The 18,309-nt window shown below is 38.1% G+C and overlaps 1 protein-coding gene across 3 annotated transcripts in view; it reads left to right on the top strand.

The window, feature by feature from the left end:
- The window catches only part of ZNF608 (zinc finger protein 608), an 86,432-nt gene that overhangs the window by 57,230 nt on the left and 10,893 nt on the right, over positions 1-18,309 (top strand). For all 3 annotated transcript variants that reach the window (XM_018086172.2, XM_018086171.2, XM_008923280.3), the window contains exon 4: positions 18,168-18,255. In XM_018086172.2, coding sequence (XP_017941661.1) covers positions 18,168-18,255 — 88 coding nt within the window. The remainder of the gene's footprint in view (positions 1-18,167; positions 18,256-18,309) is intronic.

The following is an 18,309-nucleotide window of genomic DNA, read 5'->3' as shown; positions in this document are numbered from 1 at the left end:
TGTAGCTCTTCTGTATCCTCCAGCCTTCTTCCTTGGCTTCTGACTCAGTTCATCAGGCAACCTTTTTATCTCTCTATCCCAGAAGGTTTCCTCCTAAAAAAAGGATGTTTCTGATTGTGCATTGTGCATGGGTCTGTGCAAAGAAAAATAAGGCTTCTTGTAAGTAATGCTGACTGGATCTGGTATGCCTGTAGTATAGTGAAGGGAAAAATACATAGCCTTAACAAATGTTTTCCATGGACAATGATGAAAAACCTAGTTTACTTTTCTTTCTTCTTCTTTTTTTTTTTTTTTTTTTTTTTTGACTAGTCTGGTAGCTATTTTGGATGGTTTCAGATCTTTGTTAAGAATATATCAGTTCCTGTTATTAAATCTGCAGTCCTCAAATCTCCACTGATGTTCCTTGTTTCAAAGACAAGTCTCTTCCTTCTATGGTGTTTTCATAGATAATTTTCTTTCTCAAAATTACATTTGCAGAAGGTCTTCAACCAGAACAGTAAAGGTCTTCTGGGAGAAAACATCCCCTTACCAATGGACACCAGTCCTACTTTTGCTCAGTTCCCAAGAGGCAGAAAGACCCCATGTTCTTGTGTCCCTTAATAGTTAAAACAAATGTATGTTCTTACCTTGATCTCTAGTGCTCTTTTCTGTTTCTGTTACAGAGGGAGGGTCCATGAGAAAGAAACCCCGCCTTTGTAATCTAGGTAACTAAAATACTCAAAGATCATTGGCAGAACCTCTGAACACAGCAAAACTGTGAGGAAAAGGTGCCACAGCCTTGGCTGCCTTCTGGCTGAGGAGAGAGGTTTCTGCCAAAGATCTGAGATAGGCAGCCAACTGTCATTCCTTTCACACCTTCCCAAAGTGTTACAAACTTCTTGTCGTGGCATCTGTTGTTACTGCATTTGGTTGTCTACTGCTCAGAGATGCGATCCATCAACAGGAACCCATGGGTGGAGACATATGGAAGTCTGACCTTTTTCCCACTGCCAAACTTTCTCAGTGCTGCCTTCTTTTCCTGATGAAATGTCCTGAATCTGAGAGAGTCTACTCCATCCTTCCCTCTAAGTGGCCTTAATCTGCTGATGAATATTGCAGAAAAAGTACAAGGGAGCAAAAACAGTACTGTTTTTGCTGATTAATTTTGTGGTTTCAGATGGTCATATAATCATACAGTACACTGAGTTGGAAAGGACCTATGAGGATCATCAAATTCCAACTCCTGGCCCTGCACAGGACTCCCCAAGAATTACACCATGTGCCTGAGCTCATTGTCCAAATGCTTCTTGAGCTTAAGCTTGATGCTGTGACCACTCCCCTGGGGAGTCTGTTCTAGTGCTCAACCACCCTCTGGATGAAAAACCTTTTCCTGATACCCAACCTAAGCCTCCTCTGACTCAGCTTCATGCCATTTCCTGAAGTCCTGTCACTGGTCATGAGAGTGAAGAGATCAGTACCTGTCCCTCCGCTTTTCCTCCTGAGGAAGTTGTAGACTGCAATGAGGTCTCCCCTCAGCCTCCTCTTCTTCAGGCTGAACAGACCAAGTGACCTCAGTCGCTCCTTGTATGGCTTTCCCTCCAGACCCTTCACCATCCTTGTGGCCTTCCCTTGGAAACTTTCTAATAGCTTAATGTCTTTTTTTATACTGTGATGCCTAAAACTGCACACAGGACTCGGGATGAGGCTGCCCCAGTGCAGAGCAGAGCGGGACAATCTCTTCCCTCAACCAGCTGGTGATGCTTTGCCTGATGCCCCCCAGGACGCAGTTCGTCCTCCTGGCTGCCAGGGCACTGCTGACTCATATTCAACTTACCATTAACCAGGACCCCCAGCTCCTTTTCCTCAGTTCTGTACACACAACCAGGGCTTCCCTGTCCCAAGTGCGGAATCCGACACTTCCCTTGTTAAGCTTCGTACAGTTGGCGATTGCCCATCTCTTCATCTTCAGATGACCTTGTGTCCTGAAACACAAAGACTCTATAAGGCAGATAGATGAGTTAAAAGATCCTAACAACTATACAAATAGTGTGGAAAGCAAGGGAGCAGTCTGTCCATGCAGTTGTGTCCCAGCCTAGGGAAGGGTGTATATCCACCTCAGTGAACCCCCACAGTCTCCAGGGATATAAGGAAAAATACATTAGCTAAATGTATTTTTGAAACCACATTCACAGATTAGGACTGAGGTAGCTGGATTTTATAAGGGTTAGATACATCATACTGACATTTCATGAAAGGGGAGGTCTATTTAAGGTATGCAGATTATTCCATTTAGTAAATGATGGCATCATTTCCCTTGCTTCCATCCTGACAGAAGCCATTAGCTGTAGTGGATTAGCTGCTGTCTGAGTGGAAGTTGTTCTGACAAAGATGATCATGTAAGGAGTGAGCTGTAGTTTTATATTAGGAGAGAGATCAGAAAATTAATGCATTAGAGGATTTGAAGAAAAAGAACAAAACACTCCCAGAAGCCTTGCTTTTGCAGCCTGTCAGAAGCAGCTTTCTTTGTATGGTCAGAGAGAACATAAACGACAATAAAACATGCAGTGAAGAATTGTATTTAATCTGACTAAATACTATGCATAAAGTCTTCATCAGTCTTCTCTGCTCCTGCTGTTACAGGCATATATTTTTGGACATCCAGTTCACTTTCCTCTCTCTCCCTCTTATTTCTAGTCAAGAGTTGCAAAAATTCAAATTTGTTGACATTTTCATTATCATAAATAGAGGATGAAGGGTAATACTAGTATGATCTGGTGAGTTAACCTGGTTCAGATGTGACATTCCTTTCCTTTTGCCCCGCCAAAAGTTACACTGTGTTACTAAGCACAATTCACAGTGTAGTGGTGATCTGAGTTCACAAGCACTGTCATCACAAAGATGGGAAATTAAAATATTCCTTGCCAAATTTTATACAGAAGTAGTGGGTGAGGAGTGGAAATCAGAATTAGGCTCTCAGGGCTTTTGGTCAGCGTACAGTGTTCTCCCCAGCACCAATCTACATAACAGAATGAAGGGAAGAATTTGCCTCATTAATTCATGTGACAAGGAAGTGAAACAAACCATGCAGCTTGTACTACAAAGTTTTTATTGCTTCATAAATTTTATTGATATAGAAATTAACCAGTTTCCTCTGTGTTTTAAACAGAGTCAGTTTGTGTTTATTGACACAGGGGAGGTTCATCTGCGTTCAAGAGTAGATCTGTTTTCTGTTAGAAAAGGCTGCACTTCAGAGATATTTTTAATACTATAGTGTAGTAACTTGACACACCATGCTTAAGAATCTGTGGTTTGGGATTTTTAATGTAACAACAACAGTTTTTCTATCTGATTGGTTTTATGATAAGCAGTGAAGTATCATGAAAGAGGTATCAAATTATAAGAAACCCACTGTGAGCTGCAATGGATGTGCCAAAGTCAAGAAATATTTATATGTGTTTCCAAAATCTTTTCAGCACAGCTTCCACATTAGGTCTGCTACCATGTTTACTGAAGCATTTGAACGATGTGTTCCTGATCATTTAGGGAGGAATGTATAAGCATGGGCATCTTACATTGTGGCAAACATATTCAGGAATGTCTTTCATTTAAGCTATATTATTCATTAAGAGTTTTAAGATGCCCTAATACATAAGGAACTTACACAGCTTTATTTGTGTCCATATTTGAAATGGAAGCTTAATGATCTGTGACTATCTGAAAAATGAAAACTTACAGGCAAAGCCGTCGAAACGTCACTGATTTTTTTTTCTCTATTTATACAATAATGATTGTACAAGATGGGATTTGTATCTCTGAGCAATGAGTTAAATACTTCCAAATTTCCTTAAAATCAATCTTGTGTGTTCATGCATGCCGATTGAAAACCATGACTTTGAGATTTACGTTCTGTGAATAAAATTTACGTTCCCTGAAAAGCAAAGAAGGCTGTCATTTCATGCTTCCTAACCTTCATTGTCTATTTTGCTTCAGCACACAGAAGCCCAGCGCGCCTGCGCATAGTCTAGGGGAGCAGATTTCTGCTCTGTCAATTTTTGTTTTATAAAAGCCATGTTTTCTTTATTGCCTTTATCTATTACATCTGTAAAATTTATTTAAGCAGTGACAGATTTGTCTTTTGGGCCTGGAGTCCAAAGCAATAAGTACCATCAAGCTATTGGTAAAAGATTTGTTGTATATGACTGTTCATTAAATTGCAAGAAGCTGTGGGTAAGGCTAGCTGTCTAAAGCTGCTGAGAGTAGGTGGGTTATGGGCTGTACTTAGTGAATATACATCATCAGAGGGATAAATGCGCTTCAGCAGCCTTTTGTTTTGTTCAGCTAAAATGGGTGTTGATTTTGGAAAGCTCAGCAAAATCACTGTCATTTTTCTAAATTAGATATCATTCATCCTACAGAGCATCCACGAAAAACATCATTTAGGTTAAATATAGCAGCATTACTTTTCAGCTTTATAAGTTGACAAGAATAGCATTACATTTATTTGCCTTAAAAAAAATGCTAAAGCTGAATGCAGTGCCTGTGAGTGAGAGCTAATTGACAACACTGTAAACAGGAATCCTTGCATGCTACAAGTCATGGGTATACAGTCATGGGTGCTGCAGTGCTTACCTTTTCATACTACTTAGACAGTTTTTCTCAACTGTGTCCCTGTAGGGACAAGAACTTTATTGTTGGTACTGTTTTAAAGAAAGAGAATAAGAGAATATCCATAAGGATGAAAACTTAAATTACTAATACAGTGACTGTTTGATCCACAGCAACTACATAAATAAATTGAAAGGCCTGCTGTATTTTTAATTTTTATTATGCTATTCGAGCACCACCAGTGCTTACTGCTCTGTTTGTTCAGGTGTCCACCAAAATAAATGAAACTTTGTCTTCAGCACAATCTGGAAACAAGCTATTTGACGGACTATGAATTATGAGTTCTTCTCATTCTTCTGGGCATAAATATGCTTTCAGCTGAAAGCCTGGGAGGGAAGGGAATCCTTCATTTGAAACAAGCTTTTAGTCTGCACTTGATCTCCTCTGGTTTTGTATGAAAAGCCACATTGGACTGAATGACAGCTGAAAAGGCAAGCTGCTGTGTCAGAGGATTTAGCAGAAGGAAAAGGCTGTTCTTTCAGCCAGCACCTTCCCAGAAAGCTCTCCGAATCCTATACCACTGGTTTCAGTGCCCTTGTGAAGTCAGAGCACCAAAAATACGTGGATAAAACAGTTTAATTGAAAGTATCTCTCATTGTCTTAGTACTGATATGCGGGTTTAAGTAAATAAATCTTCACTTATGTATGTCAGTTTCTTCTCTGTAATTTAAAATAAGATTATCCTTTCCTAAAAGCTCAGTTAATTAAAAGAAAAACAAACAAACAAACAAAACCCACAAAAATCAAACCCACTCTCTTCCTTCTCTCTCTTCAATATCAAGGAAAACTAATCTCTTGTTACTGCAGTTGTTTTCTGCTGTTTGGTTAAAAGTTCTATTCCTATCAAAACAAGTCCATAAAAAGCAGCCTTTATTTTATTTTGTTTCAGTTTTAACTTTGATAAATAGGGAAAAAGGGCAAGGAAGACTTGCCAACTGTAAAATCTAGTCATGTTACACAGTATTGAAATTCTTACACAAAAATGGTTTTCTCTGTATGTGGTGACAGCAACCTGTTGATGTTAGTAAGATTTATGCATGCAACTGAAATGTTGCATGCATAAACTTAATAGTAATAATAGTAATAATGAAAGGTGAATGTTTTTAAAGACAAGTCAATATTCTTCCATGTCAGACATGCAGGAGTCCCAGATCTTCAGACTGCAGAACACTAGGAAAAACTATGACGTCATGATTAGTTCTTAAAATGTTTTTCCATTTTAAGCACAATGTGATATTGATTTTGAAATAATATAGAGTGACTAAAGAAGAACATATCCATTTGCTCACAGTTAGCATAGCACGATTCCACGAGGGATATTTTTAATCAAATCTGTTATGGTCACTGATTTTCTAATACACAAGCTATGTTACAGTACATGACAACATTTATATGACAGTTCTGTTTGACTGAAAGGTTATCCTTCTTGTTGTGCGTAAAATTATCTTTGGAAATCTTTCTTAGTATGTAATAATGATCAGTGTAGCTGTTTCAGTGATATACCTTTTTTCACACACGTCTGAGTTTTAAGGACTGATCTTTGTTACTGATGATTATTAGCAATTAGGAATGTGTTACTTTCAGGAAAAAGGCTTTTGGGCCATTGTTGTAAGACTCAGAGTCAATAAACTTCTAGCTGCTCATAATAGCCTTTCTTTTTCATTGAAGCCTTGGACTTGCTCTAACTTCATCAGAGCAAAGGAAAAAAAGAATAATGTGAACAATAGGAGCCATGGAGTTTGATTTAGGCTTAATGTGAGGAGGCTGTAAAAGCTGTCAGGGAACTTGATTGATTGGCTCTTGGGTTGCAGTCCTCAGTGCAAAGCAATAATGTTCCTGCCTCTTGTGAGAGGGCTGGATGTGTCACCTGGGGTCAGAGCTTATCAGCCTCCGAGGCCAACATTTCAGATGAGGCCAAAGTGCAGTCAATAATTTATACAGAAATTTGTGTGTAGATTCTGGAGTAAAACAAGCTTTATTTTGAAACTGTTTGTCTGACCAAGGAAATAATTAAGTCATGTCTGAAAGTCCAGTCTTATTTATTTTTTCTTTTAGTGGCATGGGAAAATAGTCTCCCAGTGTTGAAATATTGTTTTCTGTCATCATGTTGGTTCTAGTTTTGATGAGGGTGGGCATGCCTATGATAATCCTTTGAGGGATGTTACATTGCCAAAATAAATGTAGAGATTTTTAACTGATTCCTAGAATCCTAGTTTTTGTTTACATTTTATGCAACACTGGGCTGTGTTCAGTGTCTAAATAGTTTTGTTTCCAAACTTATGAGGGTCAAAGGTTGACCAGCTCTAGTGCATGAAAAAGCCAAGAGAAGCCATAGTAGAGTCATAGATCACAGCAAATCTGGGTAAACTAGCCAGGCTGTTATTAATAAGTGGAGAAAATGGGACAGCATGCACAAGGGACACTTAACAGGAAAATTGTTCAACCAGTTGCTGGTGAAAGAGGGAAGCCTCACAGAAACTGTACTGGTCACTAGTGGGAAATTGTTTTTCTGGGAGCTTGCCTTTGCATTGCATGAGTATAGATGAACAGCTGGAATAAGCCCACTGGTTAACTAGATGTTTTACTAGTTTATCCGCCTGGGAGGTAATTTAAAACACAGGAGGAAAATCAAGGTGAACTTTTCTACAGAACTTTGACACCTATGGAAGTAGGTTAGTTGATAAGTAGCTCACTTTTGTTCTGTCCCGGCAAAATGACTACTTTGCTTCAGTAGATGCTAACAAAAGCCCTTTTACCTTTCTTTTGCTCAGGGAGAACACTATTAGTCACAGTTCATTAGGCTTATTTACAAAACTGAACTGGTATCTTAAATGTGTAACTGAAATACTCATAACTGCTTGGGGCATGTTTTCTGCCATGAAAATACAGGGGTTTTATAATAGGAGAGACAGCACTGCCTATTATTTTTCAAACTGAAATAACCAGTTTGTAGGACAAGAGCTGTAAAAATTATGTAGCATTTAGCTTTGGCAATGTATAATATTTGTTTCGTGGTTTTCAAATTTAGGAGGTGGAGTTTCAAACATAGTTTTGTTTTTAATCTGTTAATTATAGCAACAGAAGATCCTAAAATGAGGTTACACCAAATCCTAAACTGAAGCAATTGTGTAGGAAGGAGAGTCTCAGATGTGTAAGGTTCTCGATCTGCTTTTCCTAGGCAGAGGAAAAAGTGGAATGCTAGGCCTTACCATGCTAAATTGATTCCTGTTTGATGCGTGGGTGGGAAAGAGGTAGAAGAAGCAGAATTCCTCATTTACAGTTGCAGTTTTCATAGAACTCTTATATACACACAATTCTTGACTATACACCACTTTTATCTTTATGTATTTTACTGTGAAGTTTCATGGTGGCATATTATTGTATTAAGATTTTAATAGAGCTTACATCTACAAACATAAAAGAAAGATGTGTCACTGCAAGTCCCACAAACTGAAAAAAAGAAGAAATACTTGTCTCCTGTTAGCCATAATAAGAAAATCCTAGGGAGTTCTGCAAAAGAAATCCCAAATGTTTTTTTTTCCCTCCCCTTTGTTTTGGTTGTTTACCTATCCTTTTCCATGGCTGAATACAGCTAAGTTTTCATGAAATAAGTGAAGCTTAATGCAGAGAGAGAGATGTAAAATGCAGTTCAGTAGATTTCAGTGTTTTCAGCCACTGCTTTAAATTGCTATTTTAAATTACAGTGAGTGGAATAATAGAGAAGTTATCATGTCTAGTAACTGCAGTTACCCTTTGTAAAGGATGGCTTGTTAGGAGGCTTTATGATTTACTGAGGCCACAGCTGGCTGCCAGCAGAGCTACAGGAGTGTGTTCTCTCTTGGGCCTGGTAGCTAGAGATGAAAAGGATCCAAAGCTGGCACGAAAGCAAATAAATGCTTTGACTTTAAATAAAGCATCATAATTTATAAGGGGCTCTGCATCTCAATCCCAATGAGGTACATGGATCAGCAGCAGCTCTTTGAGGTCGAGCAGAATTGTCTGCCTGACTCAATTGAAATTCTGGTATCTGCAGTCTACAGATTTGGAAGCATTTTCATAGTTTGGAATGGGAATTGTTTCTTTATTCACACTGTTTCTTTTCCACAAATTTGCTCTCTTCTGACTTTCATTCCTTTATGTTTCATTAGCTACTCTACTGTTTGTACCAGTGTTTGCACCTGGCAGCTCTTTATCATGATGTAGAGCACTGAGAAACTACTCACCAAAGACTTCTGAAGGTTTATAGATGCATTTAGTCATCTATTATTTGCTTGAGTTTTACTCATCAAGTAAATTGTTCCTAGAGTAGCAGAGTTCAGAGGGGGGACACAAACTTCTGTTGAGAAGTCCTAATACTTACGTTAGGAACAAAACCAAAAATGTATGGGCTCCTTAAAAGGTTTTGGGGTTTTGGTTGGCCTTTTTTTTTAATGTATACACACACACACACACACACATACATAAATTTATACCAGCTTCCCTATTTCTGCAGCTGTTTCTCAACAGTCTGCTGATGAAAACAGTATTTCTGTGGTCTGGTGTCTGAGATGAAGAATAGAAATGAGGCAGATAATTCTTAAAAGGAACTCATGAATGCTTGTCAGGGTGAGAAATATTGTTTTGGTTTTCCCTTTTTTTGGTCTTACTTCTCATATTAAAATAATAGCGCTTTTTCCCACAATCCAGGCTTGTTTTGCTTTGTTATTTACTTTCTTTTAAAGGAGAAAAAGTTTGGGAGAGAAGTAAGAATACCCTGTAATTAATATAAAGTGCAGGAAGCAAGTGTGACAGATTAGCTGAAAAGCCCTATGTTCTATTGCTTATCTCAAGTGACATATGGTCCTAAATTAAAAGAAAAGGCAGTGGATCGTGAGGCTTCTTTTTCTTTTGCTCTACAAGAAGTCGGAAGAGTGTCCATGTGTTCAACAGGCCAGCAATGTAGGAGCTGAAATAACACTCCTTGACAAGCGAGTGCAAAATTCAGGGGACTACAGAACAGCATTTCCTTTTTCTAAATTTGAGACTATGTGACACTTTTCAGTGACAGGCAATGTGAATCACAGTTACAATGACTGAACTAAAGGAGAAAAAAATCTGCTAGAAACAAAATACTTTATTTCTGAAGCAGATTTGATTTTCTTCAGAACACACAGATGTTAAATGATTTTCAACTTGCATTTTTAGTATCAGCTGAAATAAAGTAAGACAGCAGTTTCCTTCTCAAGTTGCAGTAAAACAGAAAAGCGGTTCAGTTACTCCGGCCAAAGAAAAGGTATGGTTTGCCCAAAAATAAAATCTTTAGTTGTACTCCGGATGTCAGAAACCTATGGTTAGTTTATGATAATAATAACTGCACATTTTCCTGTAAACACTGCAAACATGGTCTGTCATTCAAGAGGTGTAACAGCCATTTATCCAAAAGTTTTCCTAGTTCTGCAAAATCTGATCAGTTTGATATAAATCTGGCAGGAGAAAATTGTGTGGGTCGCTGTGGCTTCATAGTTTTCGAAATCACCACTCTAAGTAGCTCATATTTTAGTAGAGCTATTTAGTTGTGGATTAATCAACAAGCCATTTGGGAACCAATCTGATGTACTTTCTGGGGCATTACTCTGTTTTCATTGAGTCTTTTATTGGTCTTTTAATGAGTGTGAAATTTAGTCTTTTATTTGATTAGGACTATTAATATTTCTTTCAGCTCTTCATTTGCATTTAGATCTTGGGCATTGGTTATTTGTTAAGCAGACTGTCTTTAGGAGAAGTGTACACTGAAAAAAAAATTATATTGTCATTGTTATTGTGACTAGTAAGGGACATGAGCTCTTTGATTAGATGCTGTCTTGTTTTCCAGAGCCAACCTTTTTCCAGCATTTCAGTCCTAGCTTAGTCCAGAGTAACTACCATTTCAACTTACCCTCAGCAGTATGTCTTTCGAACATGGTGGGGGGTTTTTATACTAAAGCTGGAAAAGGGTAATGTTGCTAGGAAGGCAAGAAAAAGAAATGAAACCAGAGCTTCTTTTAGCTGACCATTCAACTGAATATTGACCAGCTGTCTTCATGAGAAAGAAATAGATGGTGGTGAATAAGCTAGAGTCTAGTTTTCCAAGAAGTTCAATGATTTTCCCAAATCAATACAGCCCATCAGGCTTCAGAACAAAGGCTGCAGGAGACATGACAGTGATAAAAGTGGCTTGTGTTCTTTTGTGTTTTAAGCACATGGGCTCACAGGGAAACAGGATTTCTTCAGTTATTTCAGTGTTTATTCTTCCATCTGCATTGGGGTAAATTTCTTGATTAAGAAAATCTGTTACAGTTATTATTAGATGGAATGAAAAAGTTGTTGACTCCTTTATGGTCCAACTCCATGTTTTCAAGAGGTAATGCTCATTGTATAATTCCTGCTGCTTTTTTAAATGTTAATGGGAGTATGTAATGCAAAAGCAGGGAACATATGCCGTGTTTTTATATTATTAAAGATATAACAGCTTACTTTCAAACTAGGGCAGTGGCTGCTACTTTCAATATATTTTACCAATGACTTCATAATGATGGAGAAAAGAAAGTGTATCCATGAAATTTAGGTTATTGTTACTCAAAACTTAACTGGAAATCATACAGATATGAACCTACTTTGTTATGCTGTTGCAGAAGCTGCTGTAGTTTAAAGCCCAGCTTTAACCACCAGGGCAACAATGTTAGCAGGGCAAGGTTAACTAAAATAGCAGGTTTTAGCCTCTCAGCCCAGTAACCTTTAAGCTTGCTATGCTTTCATAAAATACAAAATTAACACCACAGCTAAGCGCCTCAAAGGTTTATGACTGTGCCAGCAGTATTTGATTATGCCTCTTTTCCTTAATGCTATCCAATCTTCTCATCTTCGTTGCTGTACAGTATTTATTCAGATAAAGTCCAGTGCTCAGGATGACTAATTGCAGATCTGTGCTCCAGATGGTTTGATTACAGGATGTGGTTAGAGTGACTTTTCAAACATTCACCACAGCAGTAGGGCTCTTAAAAAAAAAAAAAAAAAGGCCCCCCTAAACCCCATAAACAAAACAAACAAAAAATCCCCACTAGTCTTGCATTTCCAGGCCACCTGACAATCATTACATTCTCAGGCTTGCTGATGTTGATGCCTGTTACACGTACACCTGCTGTAGCTGTAGTTAAGTTCTTGTGCCATGCTAGACCGAGAGTGTGATTAAAGTAGTAAATAAATTGTATGTCTACCAGATCAGCATTCAGTGTAAAAGACTTGGTTTGATATGTAAAATGTTCACTATTATTTTTAGAGTTCTTTCTTGATGGAAGTAATCAGTGAGAAATAAGCCATTTGCACCGCAAATCTTATATAAACATTGTTCTGTGGTTTTTACGCCTGGATGAATTGCAGGTGTATGTGCGGATCTGGGATTGATGATGATGTGGTGGATATGATGGCTGTGAGGTAAATGAGTTATTATGCCCTTACTAAACCAATGGCAATGAAAAAGCTTGAGATAATCCTAAGATTGTAGATTTTCATCTTGCAGCTTTTTGCACTTCATATACTTTAGTTATTGCTAGAAAGTGATCTCAAATGTAGGACTAAGAAAATTGAAGTGCCAGATGTAGACTAAAACATGTTTAATCCATGGTGGTGGTGTACTCACTGATGACAGTTATGTCATGGTTTGGCTATCCAAGGCATGTCTGTATTATTTGTACTTGGCAAAATTGGGACAAAAGGTAAATGGACTTTAACTTGCAAACAAATTTGTGGATTCACTAATCACAAAGATGCAAGGAGTTGATTTTACTGTAATCATCAAGTGGTGTAATCATCTCAATACTGAGAATTGCATCTCAACCTTAAAGAACTATTATGCCACAGAGATTTTTACTACAAGAATGTGTCATATTAACTTTTAAAGAAGTAATCTTACAAAAAATACTGCAAAGCATAGTATACTTTGGAGATCTTCTCTGGCATGAGCAAAAGTTGTCTTAAAATGATACTCAGAATAGTAAAGACAGTATGCAGAATGGAATTCTGAGCACATAGGACTCCACTTACGTTTAAACGTGACTTATGTGGCTTTTTAAATATACATGATTTTTTAAACATACATGACTTTTGATGACTGAAAAGCAGACAAATGATTTCTAGTTTTGAAAGATCATTTAAATATTCTTCAACAAATCATTTACAGAAGTATTCAGAAAGATTTTGTGCAGATCTGCTTTTTCCAGAATTTTGCAGATACTTTTAGCCAGATTCTCTGCTAAGAGCAGAGAGAACAGCTTCTTTTACAAAATTGAAAGCCTACCCATTCACCCATGCAGATAACTGGTCTTCTGAGTTCTCTGGGAAAACAATCAACTTGAACTAAAATAGGATTTTGTAGCTTTTGCTTTGATCTGAAAAAAAAAACCAAAACAAAAAAGCAGCCTATGCTGTGAACACTGTCAGGCTTTCCAGTCACATTAACTGAGTAATGTCTACTTATATTGGAATTTGAACAAGTTTCTTTTCTAAAGCGAGAATTTTCAAAAACTGGGGCCTGCATTTAAGATAGTAATGTGATAATTTGATTCCTGACCACATGATCTCATTTTCAAAGTCTTGAATACAAAGCCTAAAAATTAGTGGCTTATGTTCATTGCAGAAAACAGAATCAAGAATGCAAAGAGATTAAAATCTGTTTTAGACTAGATACTTCAGTCTTTTTTGTTCTTGAGATGACGGAACACCTGCAAGAGTAGATCCTTACAAGCCTAAGGTGGCTGCTAGAAGTGCAGTGCCAAAGTAGTCAACATGAATGGTACCCTTGCTTGGGTACTGAAGGTGCCTTGAGATTGTGATGTCAGAGGCTTAGTTAGTTCATTTCCAATTTGTGATGGCCTATTTCACTCTATGAATACAGTTAATGTTAAATAGCAAATTTTAGATCTGACCTGTGTTATGCAGTTGCTGAGAAGGAGGAAGAGAGAACAGGAAGGAGAACAGGTACATCACATCCACAGAACTCATAAAAAGTACTTCCTTCTGTGGGTTTCTGAAATTATTTTATTACAGTTCACTTTTGTGACATGTAACCTTTCATACCATAATAAAATGCATACACATTGTCACAGTTGTTTTGTACATTTTATCTACCAGAATTGCTTATGTAAAATGGTTTTGTGCTCCTCTAGGCATGTGTTGTTTTTTTCCTCTCTGGGAAATTTTTTGCCATAAACATTGTGATTATGAATATGATGAGTTAAGAAAAATAGCTTATAATAGTACATGCACTGTGAAAGAAAACAGCAAAATACAGAATCTTTTCTTGCTCCTCATAGGCTAATGAGATTACCTCTGATATAAAGGAGGGGCTTCTATTGACAGTGGTGGACACCAGGTAACATACCGTGTGTGCCATTGTCATACATTAATGCTCTTGGGTATGATCCTGCCTTGGCTAAAAATGGATTTTGGCAAAAAAGGTACAGTAGGTGAACATGACACCATTTTCTTGTCTTACCCCACATATAAAACTCACTGCTTACTGTGTCTACTCCTTAAGGATAAAAAGTTGCATAGGTAGTAACTTTAGAACTTTTAATTTTCTTACTCTTGATTACTTTAATTCAGGACATATGATAATAAATACTGTAGAAGATATTACTAATTTCAAATATACTGTAACTGTGAATAGATACATACTTTGCAAGTGAAATGATAAACCAAATTAACCATGAAGTTGACACTCTCATTGGGGAGATAAGTTTATTGCATCTGACTCTTGTGAACTGTCCTGTGGTAATTGGCCAAACTCTTTGAGTTGACACCCTTACTTGGTCAAAGAAGCATTTGCATGTAGTCTAAATATATTCACTGTTGTTTCATCCAACTTCACAAGAACAGGATTAGGTATTTATCTACGTTTCCTCCTGAACCAGAATCTTAAAGTGTGCCCTCAGGTACACTGCATTAGAAGCATGTGATTTTTTTTTTCCCCATCCTTCAGTAATAGGTATTTTAAAAAGTTTAGCCTTTGGGGCTTTTTTAAGGGGAAAATACATATCTGTATTCAGACAATATGAAACTTCTGGGTTCCTCAGACTCTTTGAATTTTCTCTCTTGTTCAGGCAATGCTAAATAAATTATTGTTATATGATGTGTAGTCTAGTGTAGAGTGTAATATAAGAGGAAGTCTCATTACAGGGCCTTATGACTTGACACAGCCCCAGTGAGGTTTGATCCTGTGTGTGATATGTTACTTCACAAGATGGAGGAGATATGTGGGCAGCTATGCCCCAGGACACACATGCACAAAGAGAGAAGCTCTAAGTAACAACTTAGAGAAGGGTTAGTGCATCTGTGACTGTGTGTGCAGTGTACTCAGAGGCAATACTTGGAGATGAGGTGAAGACTGCTCTAGTACTATTCTTGTACTGTCTCTGAGACAGAGCAGTCTCAGCAGAGGTTCTTATTTGGAGCTTGAACTCTGTGCCAGGACAAATAATACACCCTGACTTGGTGCAGCAAGAATAACCCTTTCTCTTCAGGACTACATTACCACCTCAGTTATCATTTTCCAGTACTTTGGTCCAATAAGCCTCAACCAGTTGCATGTTTTGTTAGATCAGTCTTACCTCCCATGTTACCTTTATTCTCTTAACCCATTTCTATGATAATCTTAGAAGAGTAAATGAGCTACCTTCGCTGCCACTTCTGTGGAACCTTACTTATGGCTGAGCAATGTGCTGTCCAAAAGGGAAAGGAAATTTATTACTTGCCACTCAAACACAGCATAGACATTAATATTCTCTCCAACTTACATGGGACCTTTTCTAAGACTAACAAACTTAATGAGATGCTAATGTAACTAACTTTAAACAAGGAACTTGAGTTTGCTTTTGAAATACTGACTTTCTTACACTGGAAGGTCATTTGAATGTCTGCTAAGAATTACTGAAATATGTATTGATTTCAGAGGCTTTTATTATTATCCCTATTCTATGCCTTCTACTTTGTCCTCTTTTCTATCAATAGGTAAATGACTATCCCTAGGTCTGGTATATAAAGTAATAAATGAATAAAGTGCACAGAGATCAACAAGACTACAAATATCAGGGAAGATAGATGCTTCAGTCAAAATAAACCTTTATTAAAAAAAAATCCCACACCCAAAAAATCCCCCAACTCAACCCCTCCCCAAAAGTAACAAAGAGATAAAGGTGAACTATCTGAGGAAAAATAAATGGCACAGATAATTCTCCAGTGATACGCTGTGGGATGTCAGAAAGCCCTCCTTGCTTTGTCCATTTAGGAGACTGGACAAACACTGGTATGTGGGCAGGAGGGAGCAACGGTGCTGCTGCAGAGAGATGGGCTGCATGACATAATAGAATTTAACAGTGAAAAATACCTGTGATTTTCTCTTGGAGCCTTATGGAGTCACAGATGACAAGTTGTTACAGTGGAAGGAGGTCATTGAGGTTACTAGAGAAACACCTTTTTAATCTCCCCTCTCTAGTGTGTGAGTGGCAGGAGGGAACATAGCTTGGAGCTGCTCATTGCAAGAAATGCCATTTCCACCAACAGGTATTTCCTCTGTGGATGTACTGGGGTGTTCTCCTCCTCCTCCTCCCAACCCCCCAGCACCCTAGGCTGCCTCCACACCTATGGAGGGGGTGAGGCTAAAGCACCCTGGGAGTCTCTGCAGGCTGCCTAGTTGTCATGGGTCGTAAAAATACAGCATGGTGTTTAAATCCTGATAACAGAATCACAGGATCAGTTTGGTTGGGAAAGACCTCTGAGATCATCGAGTCCAGCCTAGGACCAAACACCACCATAACCGAACACCACCATGCCAACTAGATCAGGGTACCAAGTGCCATGTCCAGTCTTTTCTTAAACACCTCCAGGGATGATGACTCCACCATGATCCTTCTTTGAGCCAAGTATTCAAGTTCTGGCTCTGACCCTGGCTGGAAGCGCTCTTTATCTTTCTTGCTTCAGACCAGGTCACCCCAGCAGAGAAAAGTCTGGTCATGTAATCTTAATCGCAATGAAAAACCGTATGGGGGATAAATTTCAAATCTGTTACAGAGACTTTTCGAGGAAATCCCTTCTTCCCTGGTACCTCTGCTAACAACACTTAAAATTACTTCCCTGCTGCTAAAAGACCCCCAAGGAAATAAGCGGCTGGTTGTGTGTTAACTTCACCTCGGTGCAGCAGAGAGGGATGGTTTTAGTGCAAAATTAGAAATTGTGCTGGTAAGACAAAGCAAAAAGACAGGCTGGAAACATTCTGGCACAATGCCATCATCATATCTGTTACAGAAACACTGCAGATAGAATAAGGGAAGTGTAGAGGAAAAACAAGTCACAAGGCTGGCAGCTGCGAGCTGGTGTCTTCATACCTTTCATAAATTGGGAGCATTTTGTATTGTGCCTTTCTTTGTTAGGTAAAATATAATTTTTATTACAGTGTGCATTCTAATGAGAAGAGATGTCTGGTTCAATAATATTATCTTGTATTTATCTGTGGCTGTTAATGAATTAAAGGGGTCATTGTGCTGGCTAGTCCATAAACATGATAAATTATGTGAAGAAGCGTTTGAGGACAACCTGAAAACATTTGAAAGACATCCCCCACATTTATTTTCTTGTTACTTATGATATCCTTACCATTCACACATTTTATAGGGATAATACAAATAAACCAAAATTAGAATTCTGCTTTAGATGAACAAACAAAGTTGCATTTAATGAGCATCAAAACTGGAAAAGCAATTAAATTACAGTATGGTTTTAAAGGATCCCTCTTCCTATGTATATATATTGCAATTACTCTTAGCTTTACTATATGTTTGAAGTTTCATGTCTAGTCCCTTGCTTTCCACAGAAGAAAAAGCAAGGCAAATAATACATGTTTTCAACTGTATCTGCTGAACAAAACATGCAGTGCATATGTGTGTGTGTGTGTTTGTGTGTTTGGATATGTGCAATTTCAAATAAATAGAAGCATCATTATCATATTGTTCAAAGCAAAGCAGATTCTTCTCAGTCACCTACTGATTTAAACACTGTATCTGGTGCTTAGTTTATGCTGGCAGGCTGCCAAGTGAAAGCAATTTTGTGCAATAATAGCAAAATTAAGAGGTGAGTGTTGCTGTTTTACAGCAGGACATGGCAAAACCCATTTCCTTCTGTCAACTCTATCTTGATTACACACACGGTCACACAGACACGCTCTCTTACACACTTACATGTGTGTGCACATGCTCTTGTTCTTTTTGCTTGCTGTTTTTCCTGTGGGTTTTAACTTGAGGTCACTGAAACCAGAAAAGAGGAAGAGTATATACCACAGTGTTTGAAAGCAGATGAGAGTAAAGGTCTCACTTTGTGAGGAAGGAGAACCAAACAAAAAAAACCCCAAACAAACAAACAAAAGAAAACCCAAAAAAACACCAAGAAAAGGAAAACAAAAAACCTACCCCGATTATTGTTCTAACTGTGATAATACTTTCTTTTGCTCCCACTGGCAGGTGTCCTAGTGGTAAATGTTACATGGAGGAACAAGACTTACGTGGGAACACTGCTGGACTGCACAAAGCATGACTGGGCCCCTCCTAGGTAGGCAAACATTGTGATTCTGTTTTTTCTCTGTTGTATTTTAACCCCCAGTCT

The sequence above is a fragment of the Manacus vitellinus genome, unplaced genomic scaffold (assembly GCF_001715985.3).
Source record: "Manacus vitellinus isolate BGI_N305 unplaced genomic scaffold, ASM171598v3 scaffold_9_pilon, whole genome shotgun sequence".
In the NCBI taxonomy this organism is placed as follows: Eukaryota; Metazoa; Chordata; class Aves; order Passeriformes; family Pipridae; genus Manacus; species Manacus vitellinus.
This window is presented reverse-complemented; position numbering and strand designations above follow the sequence as displayed.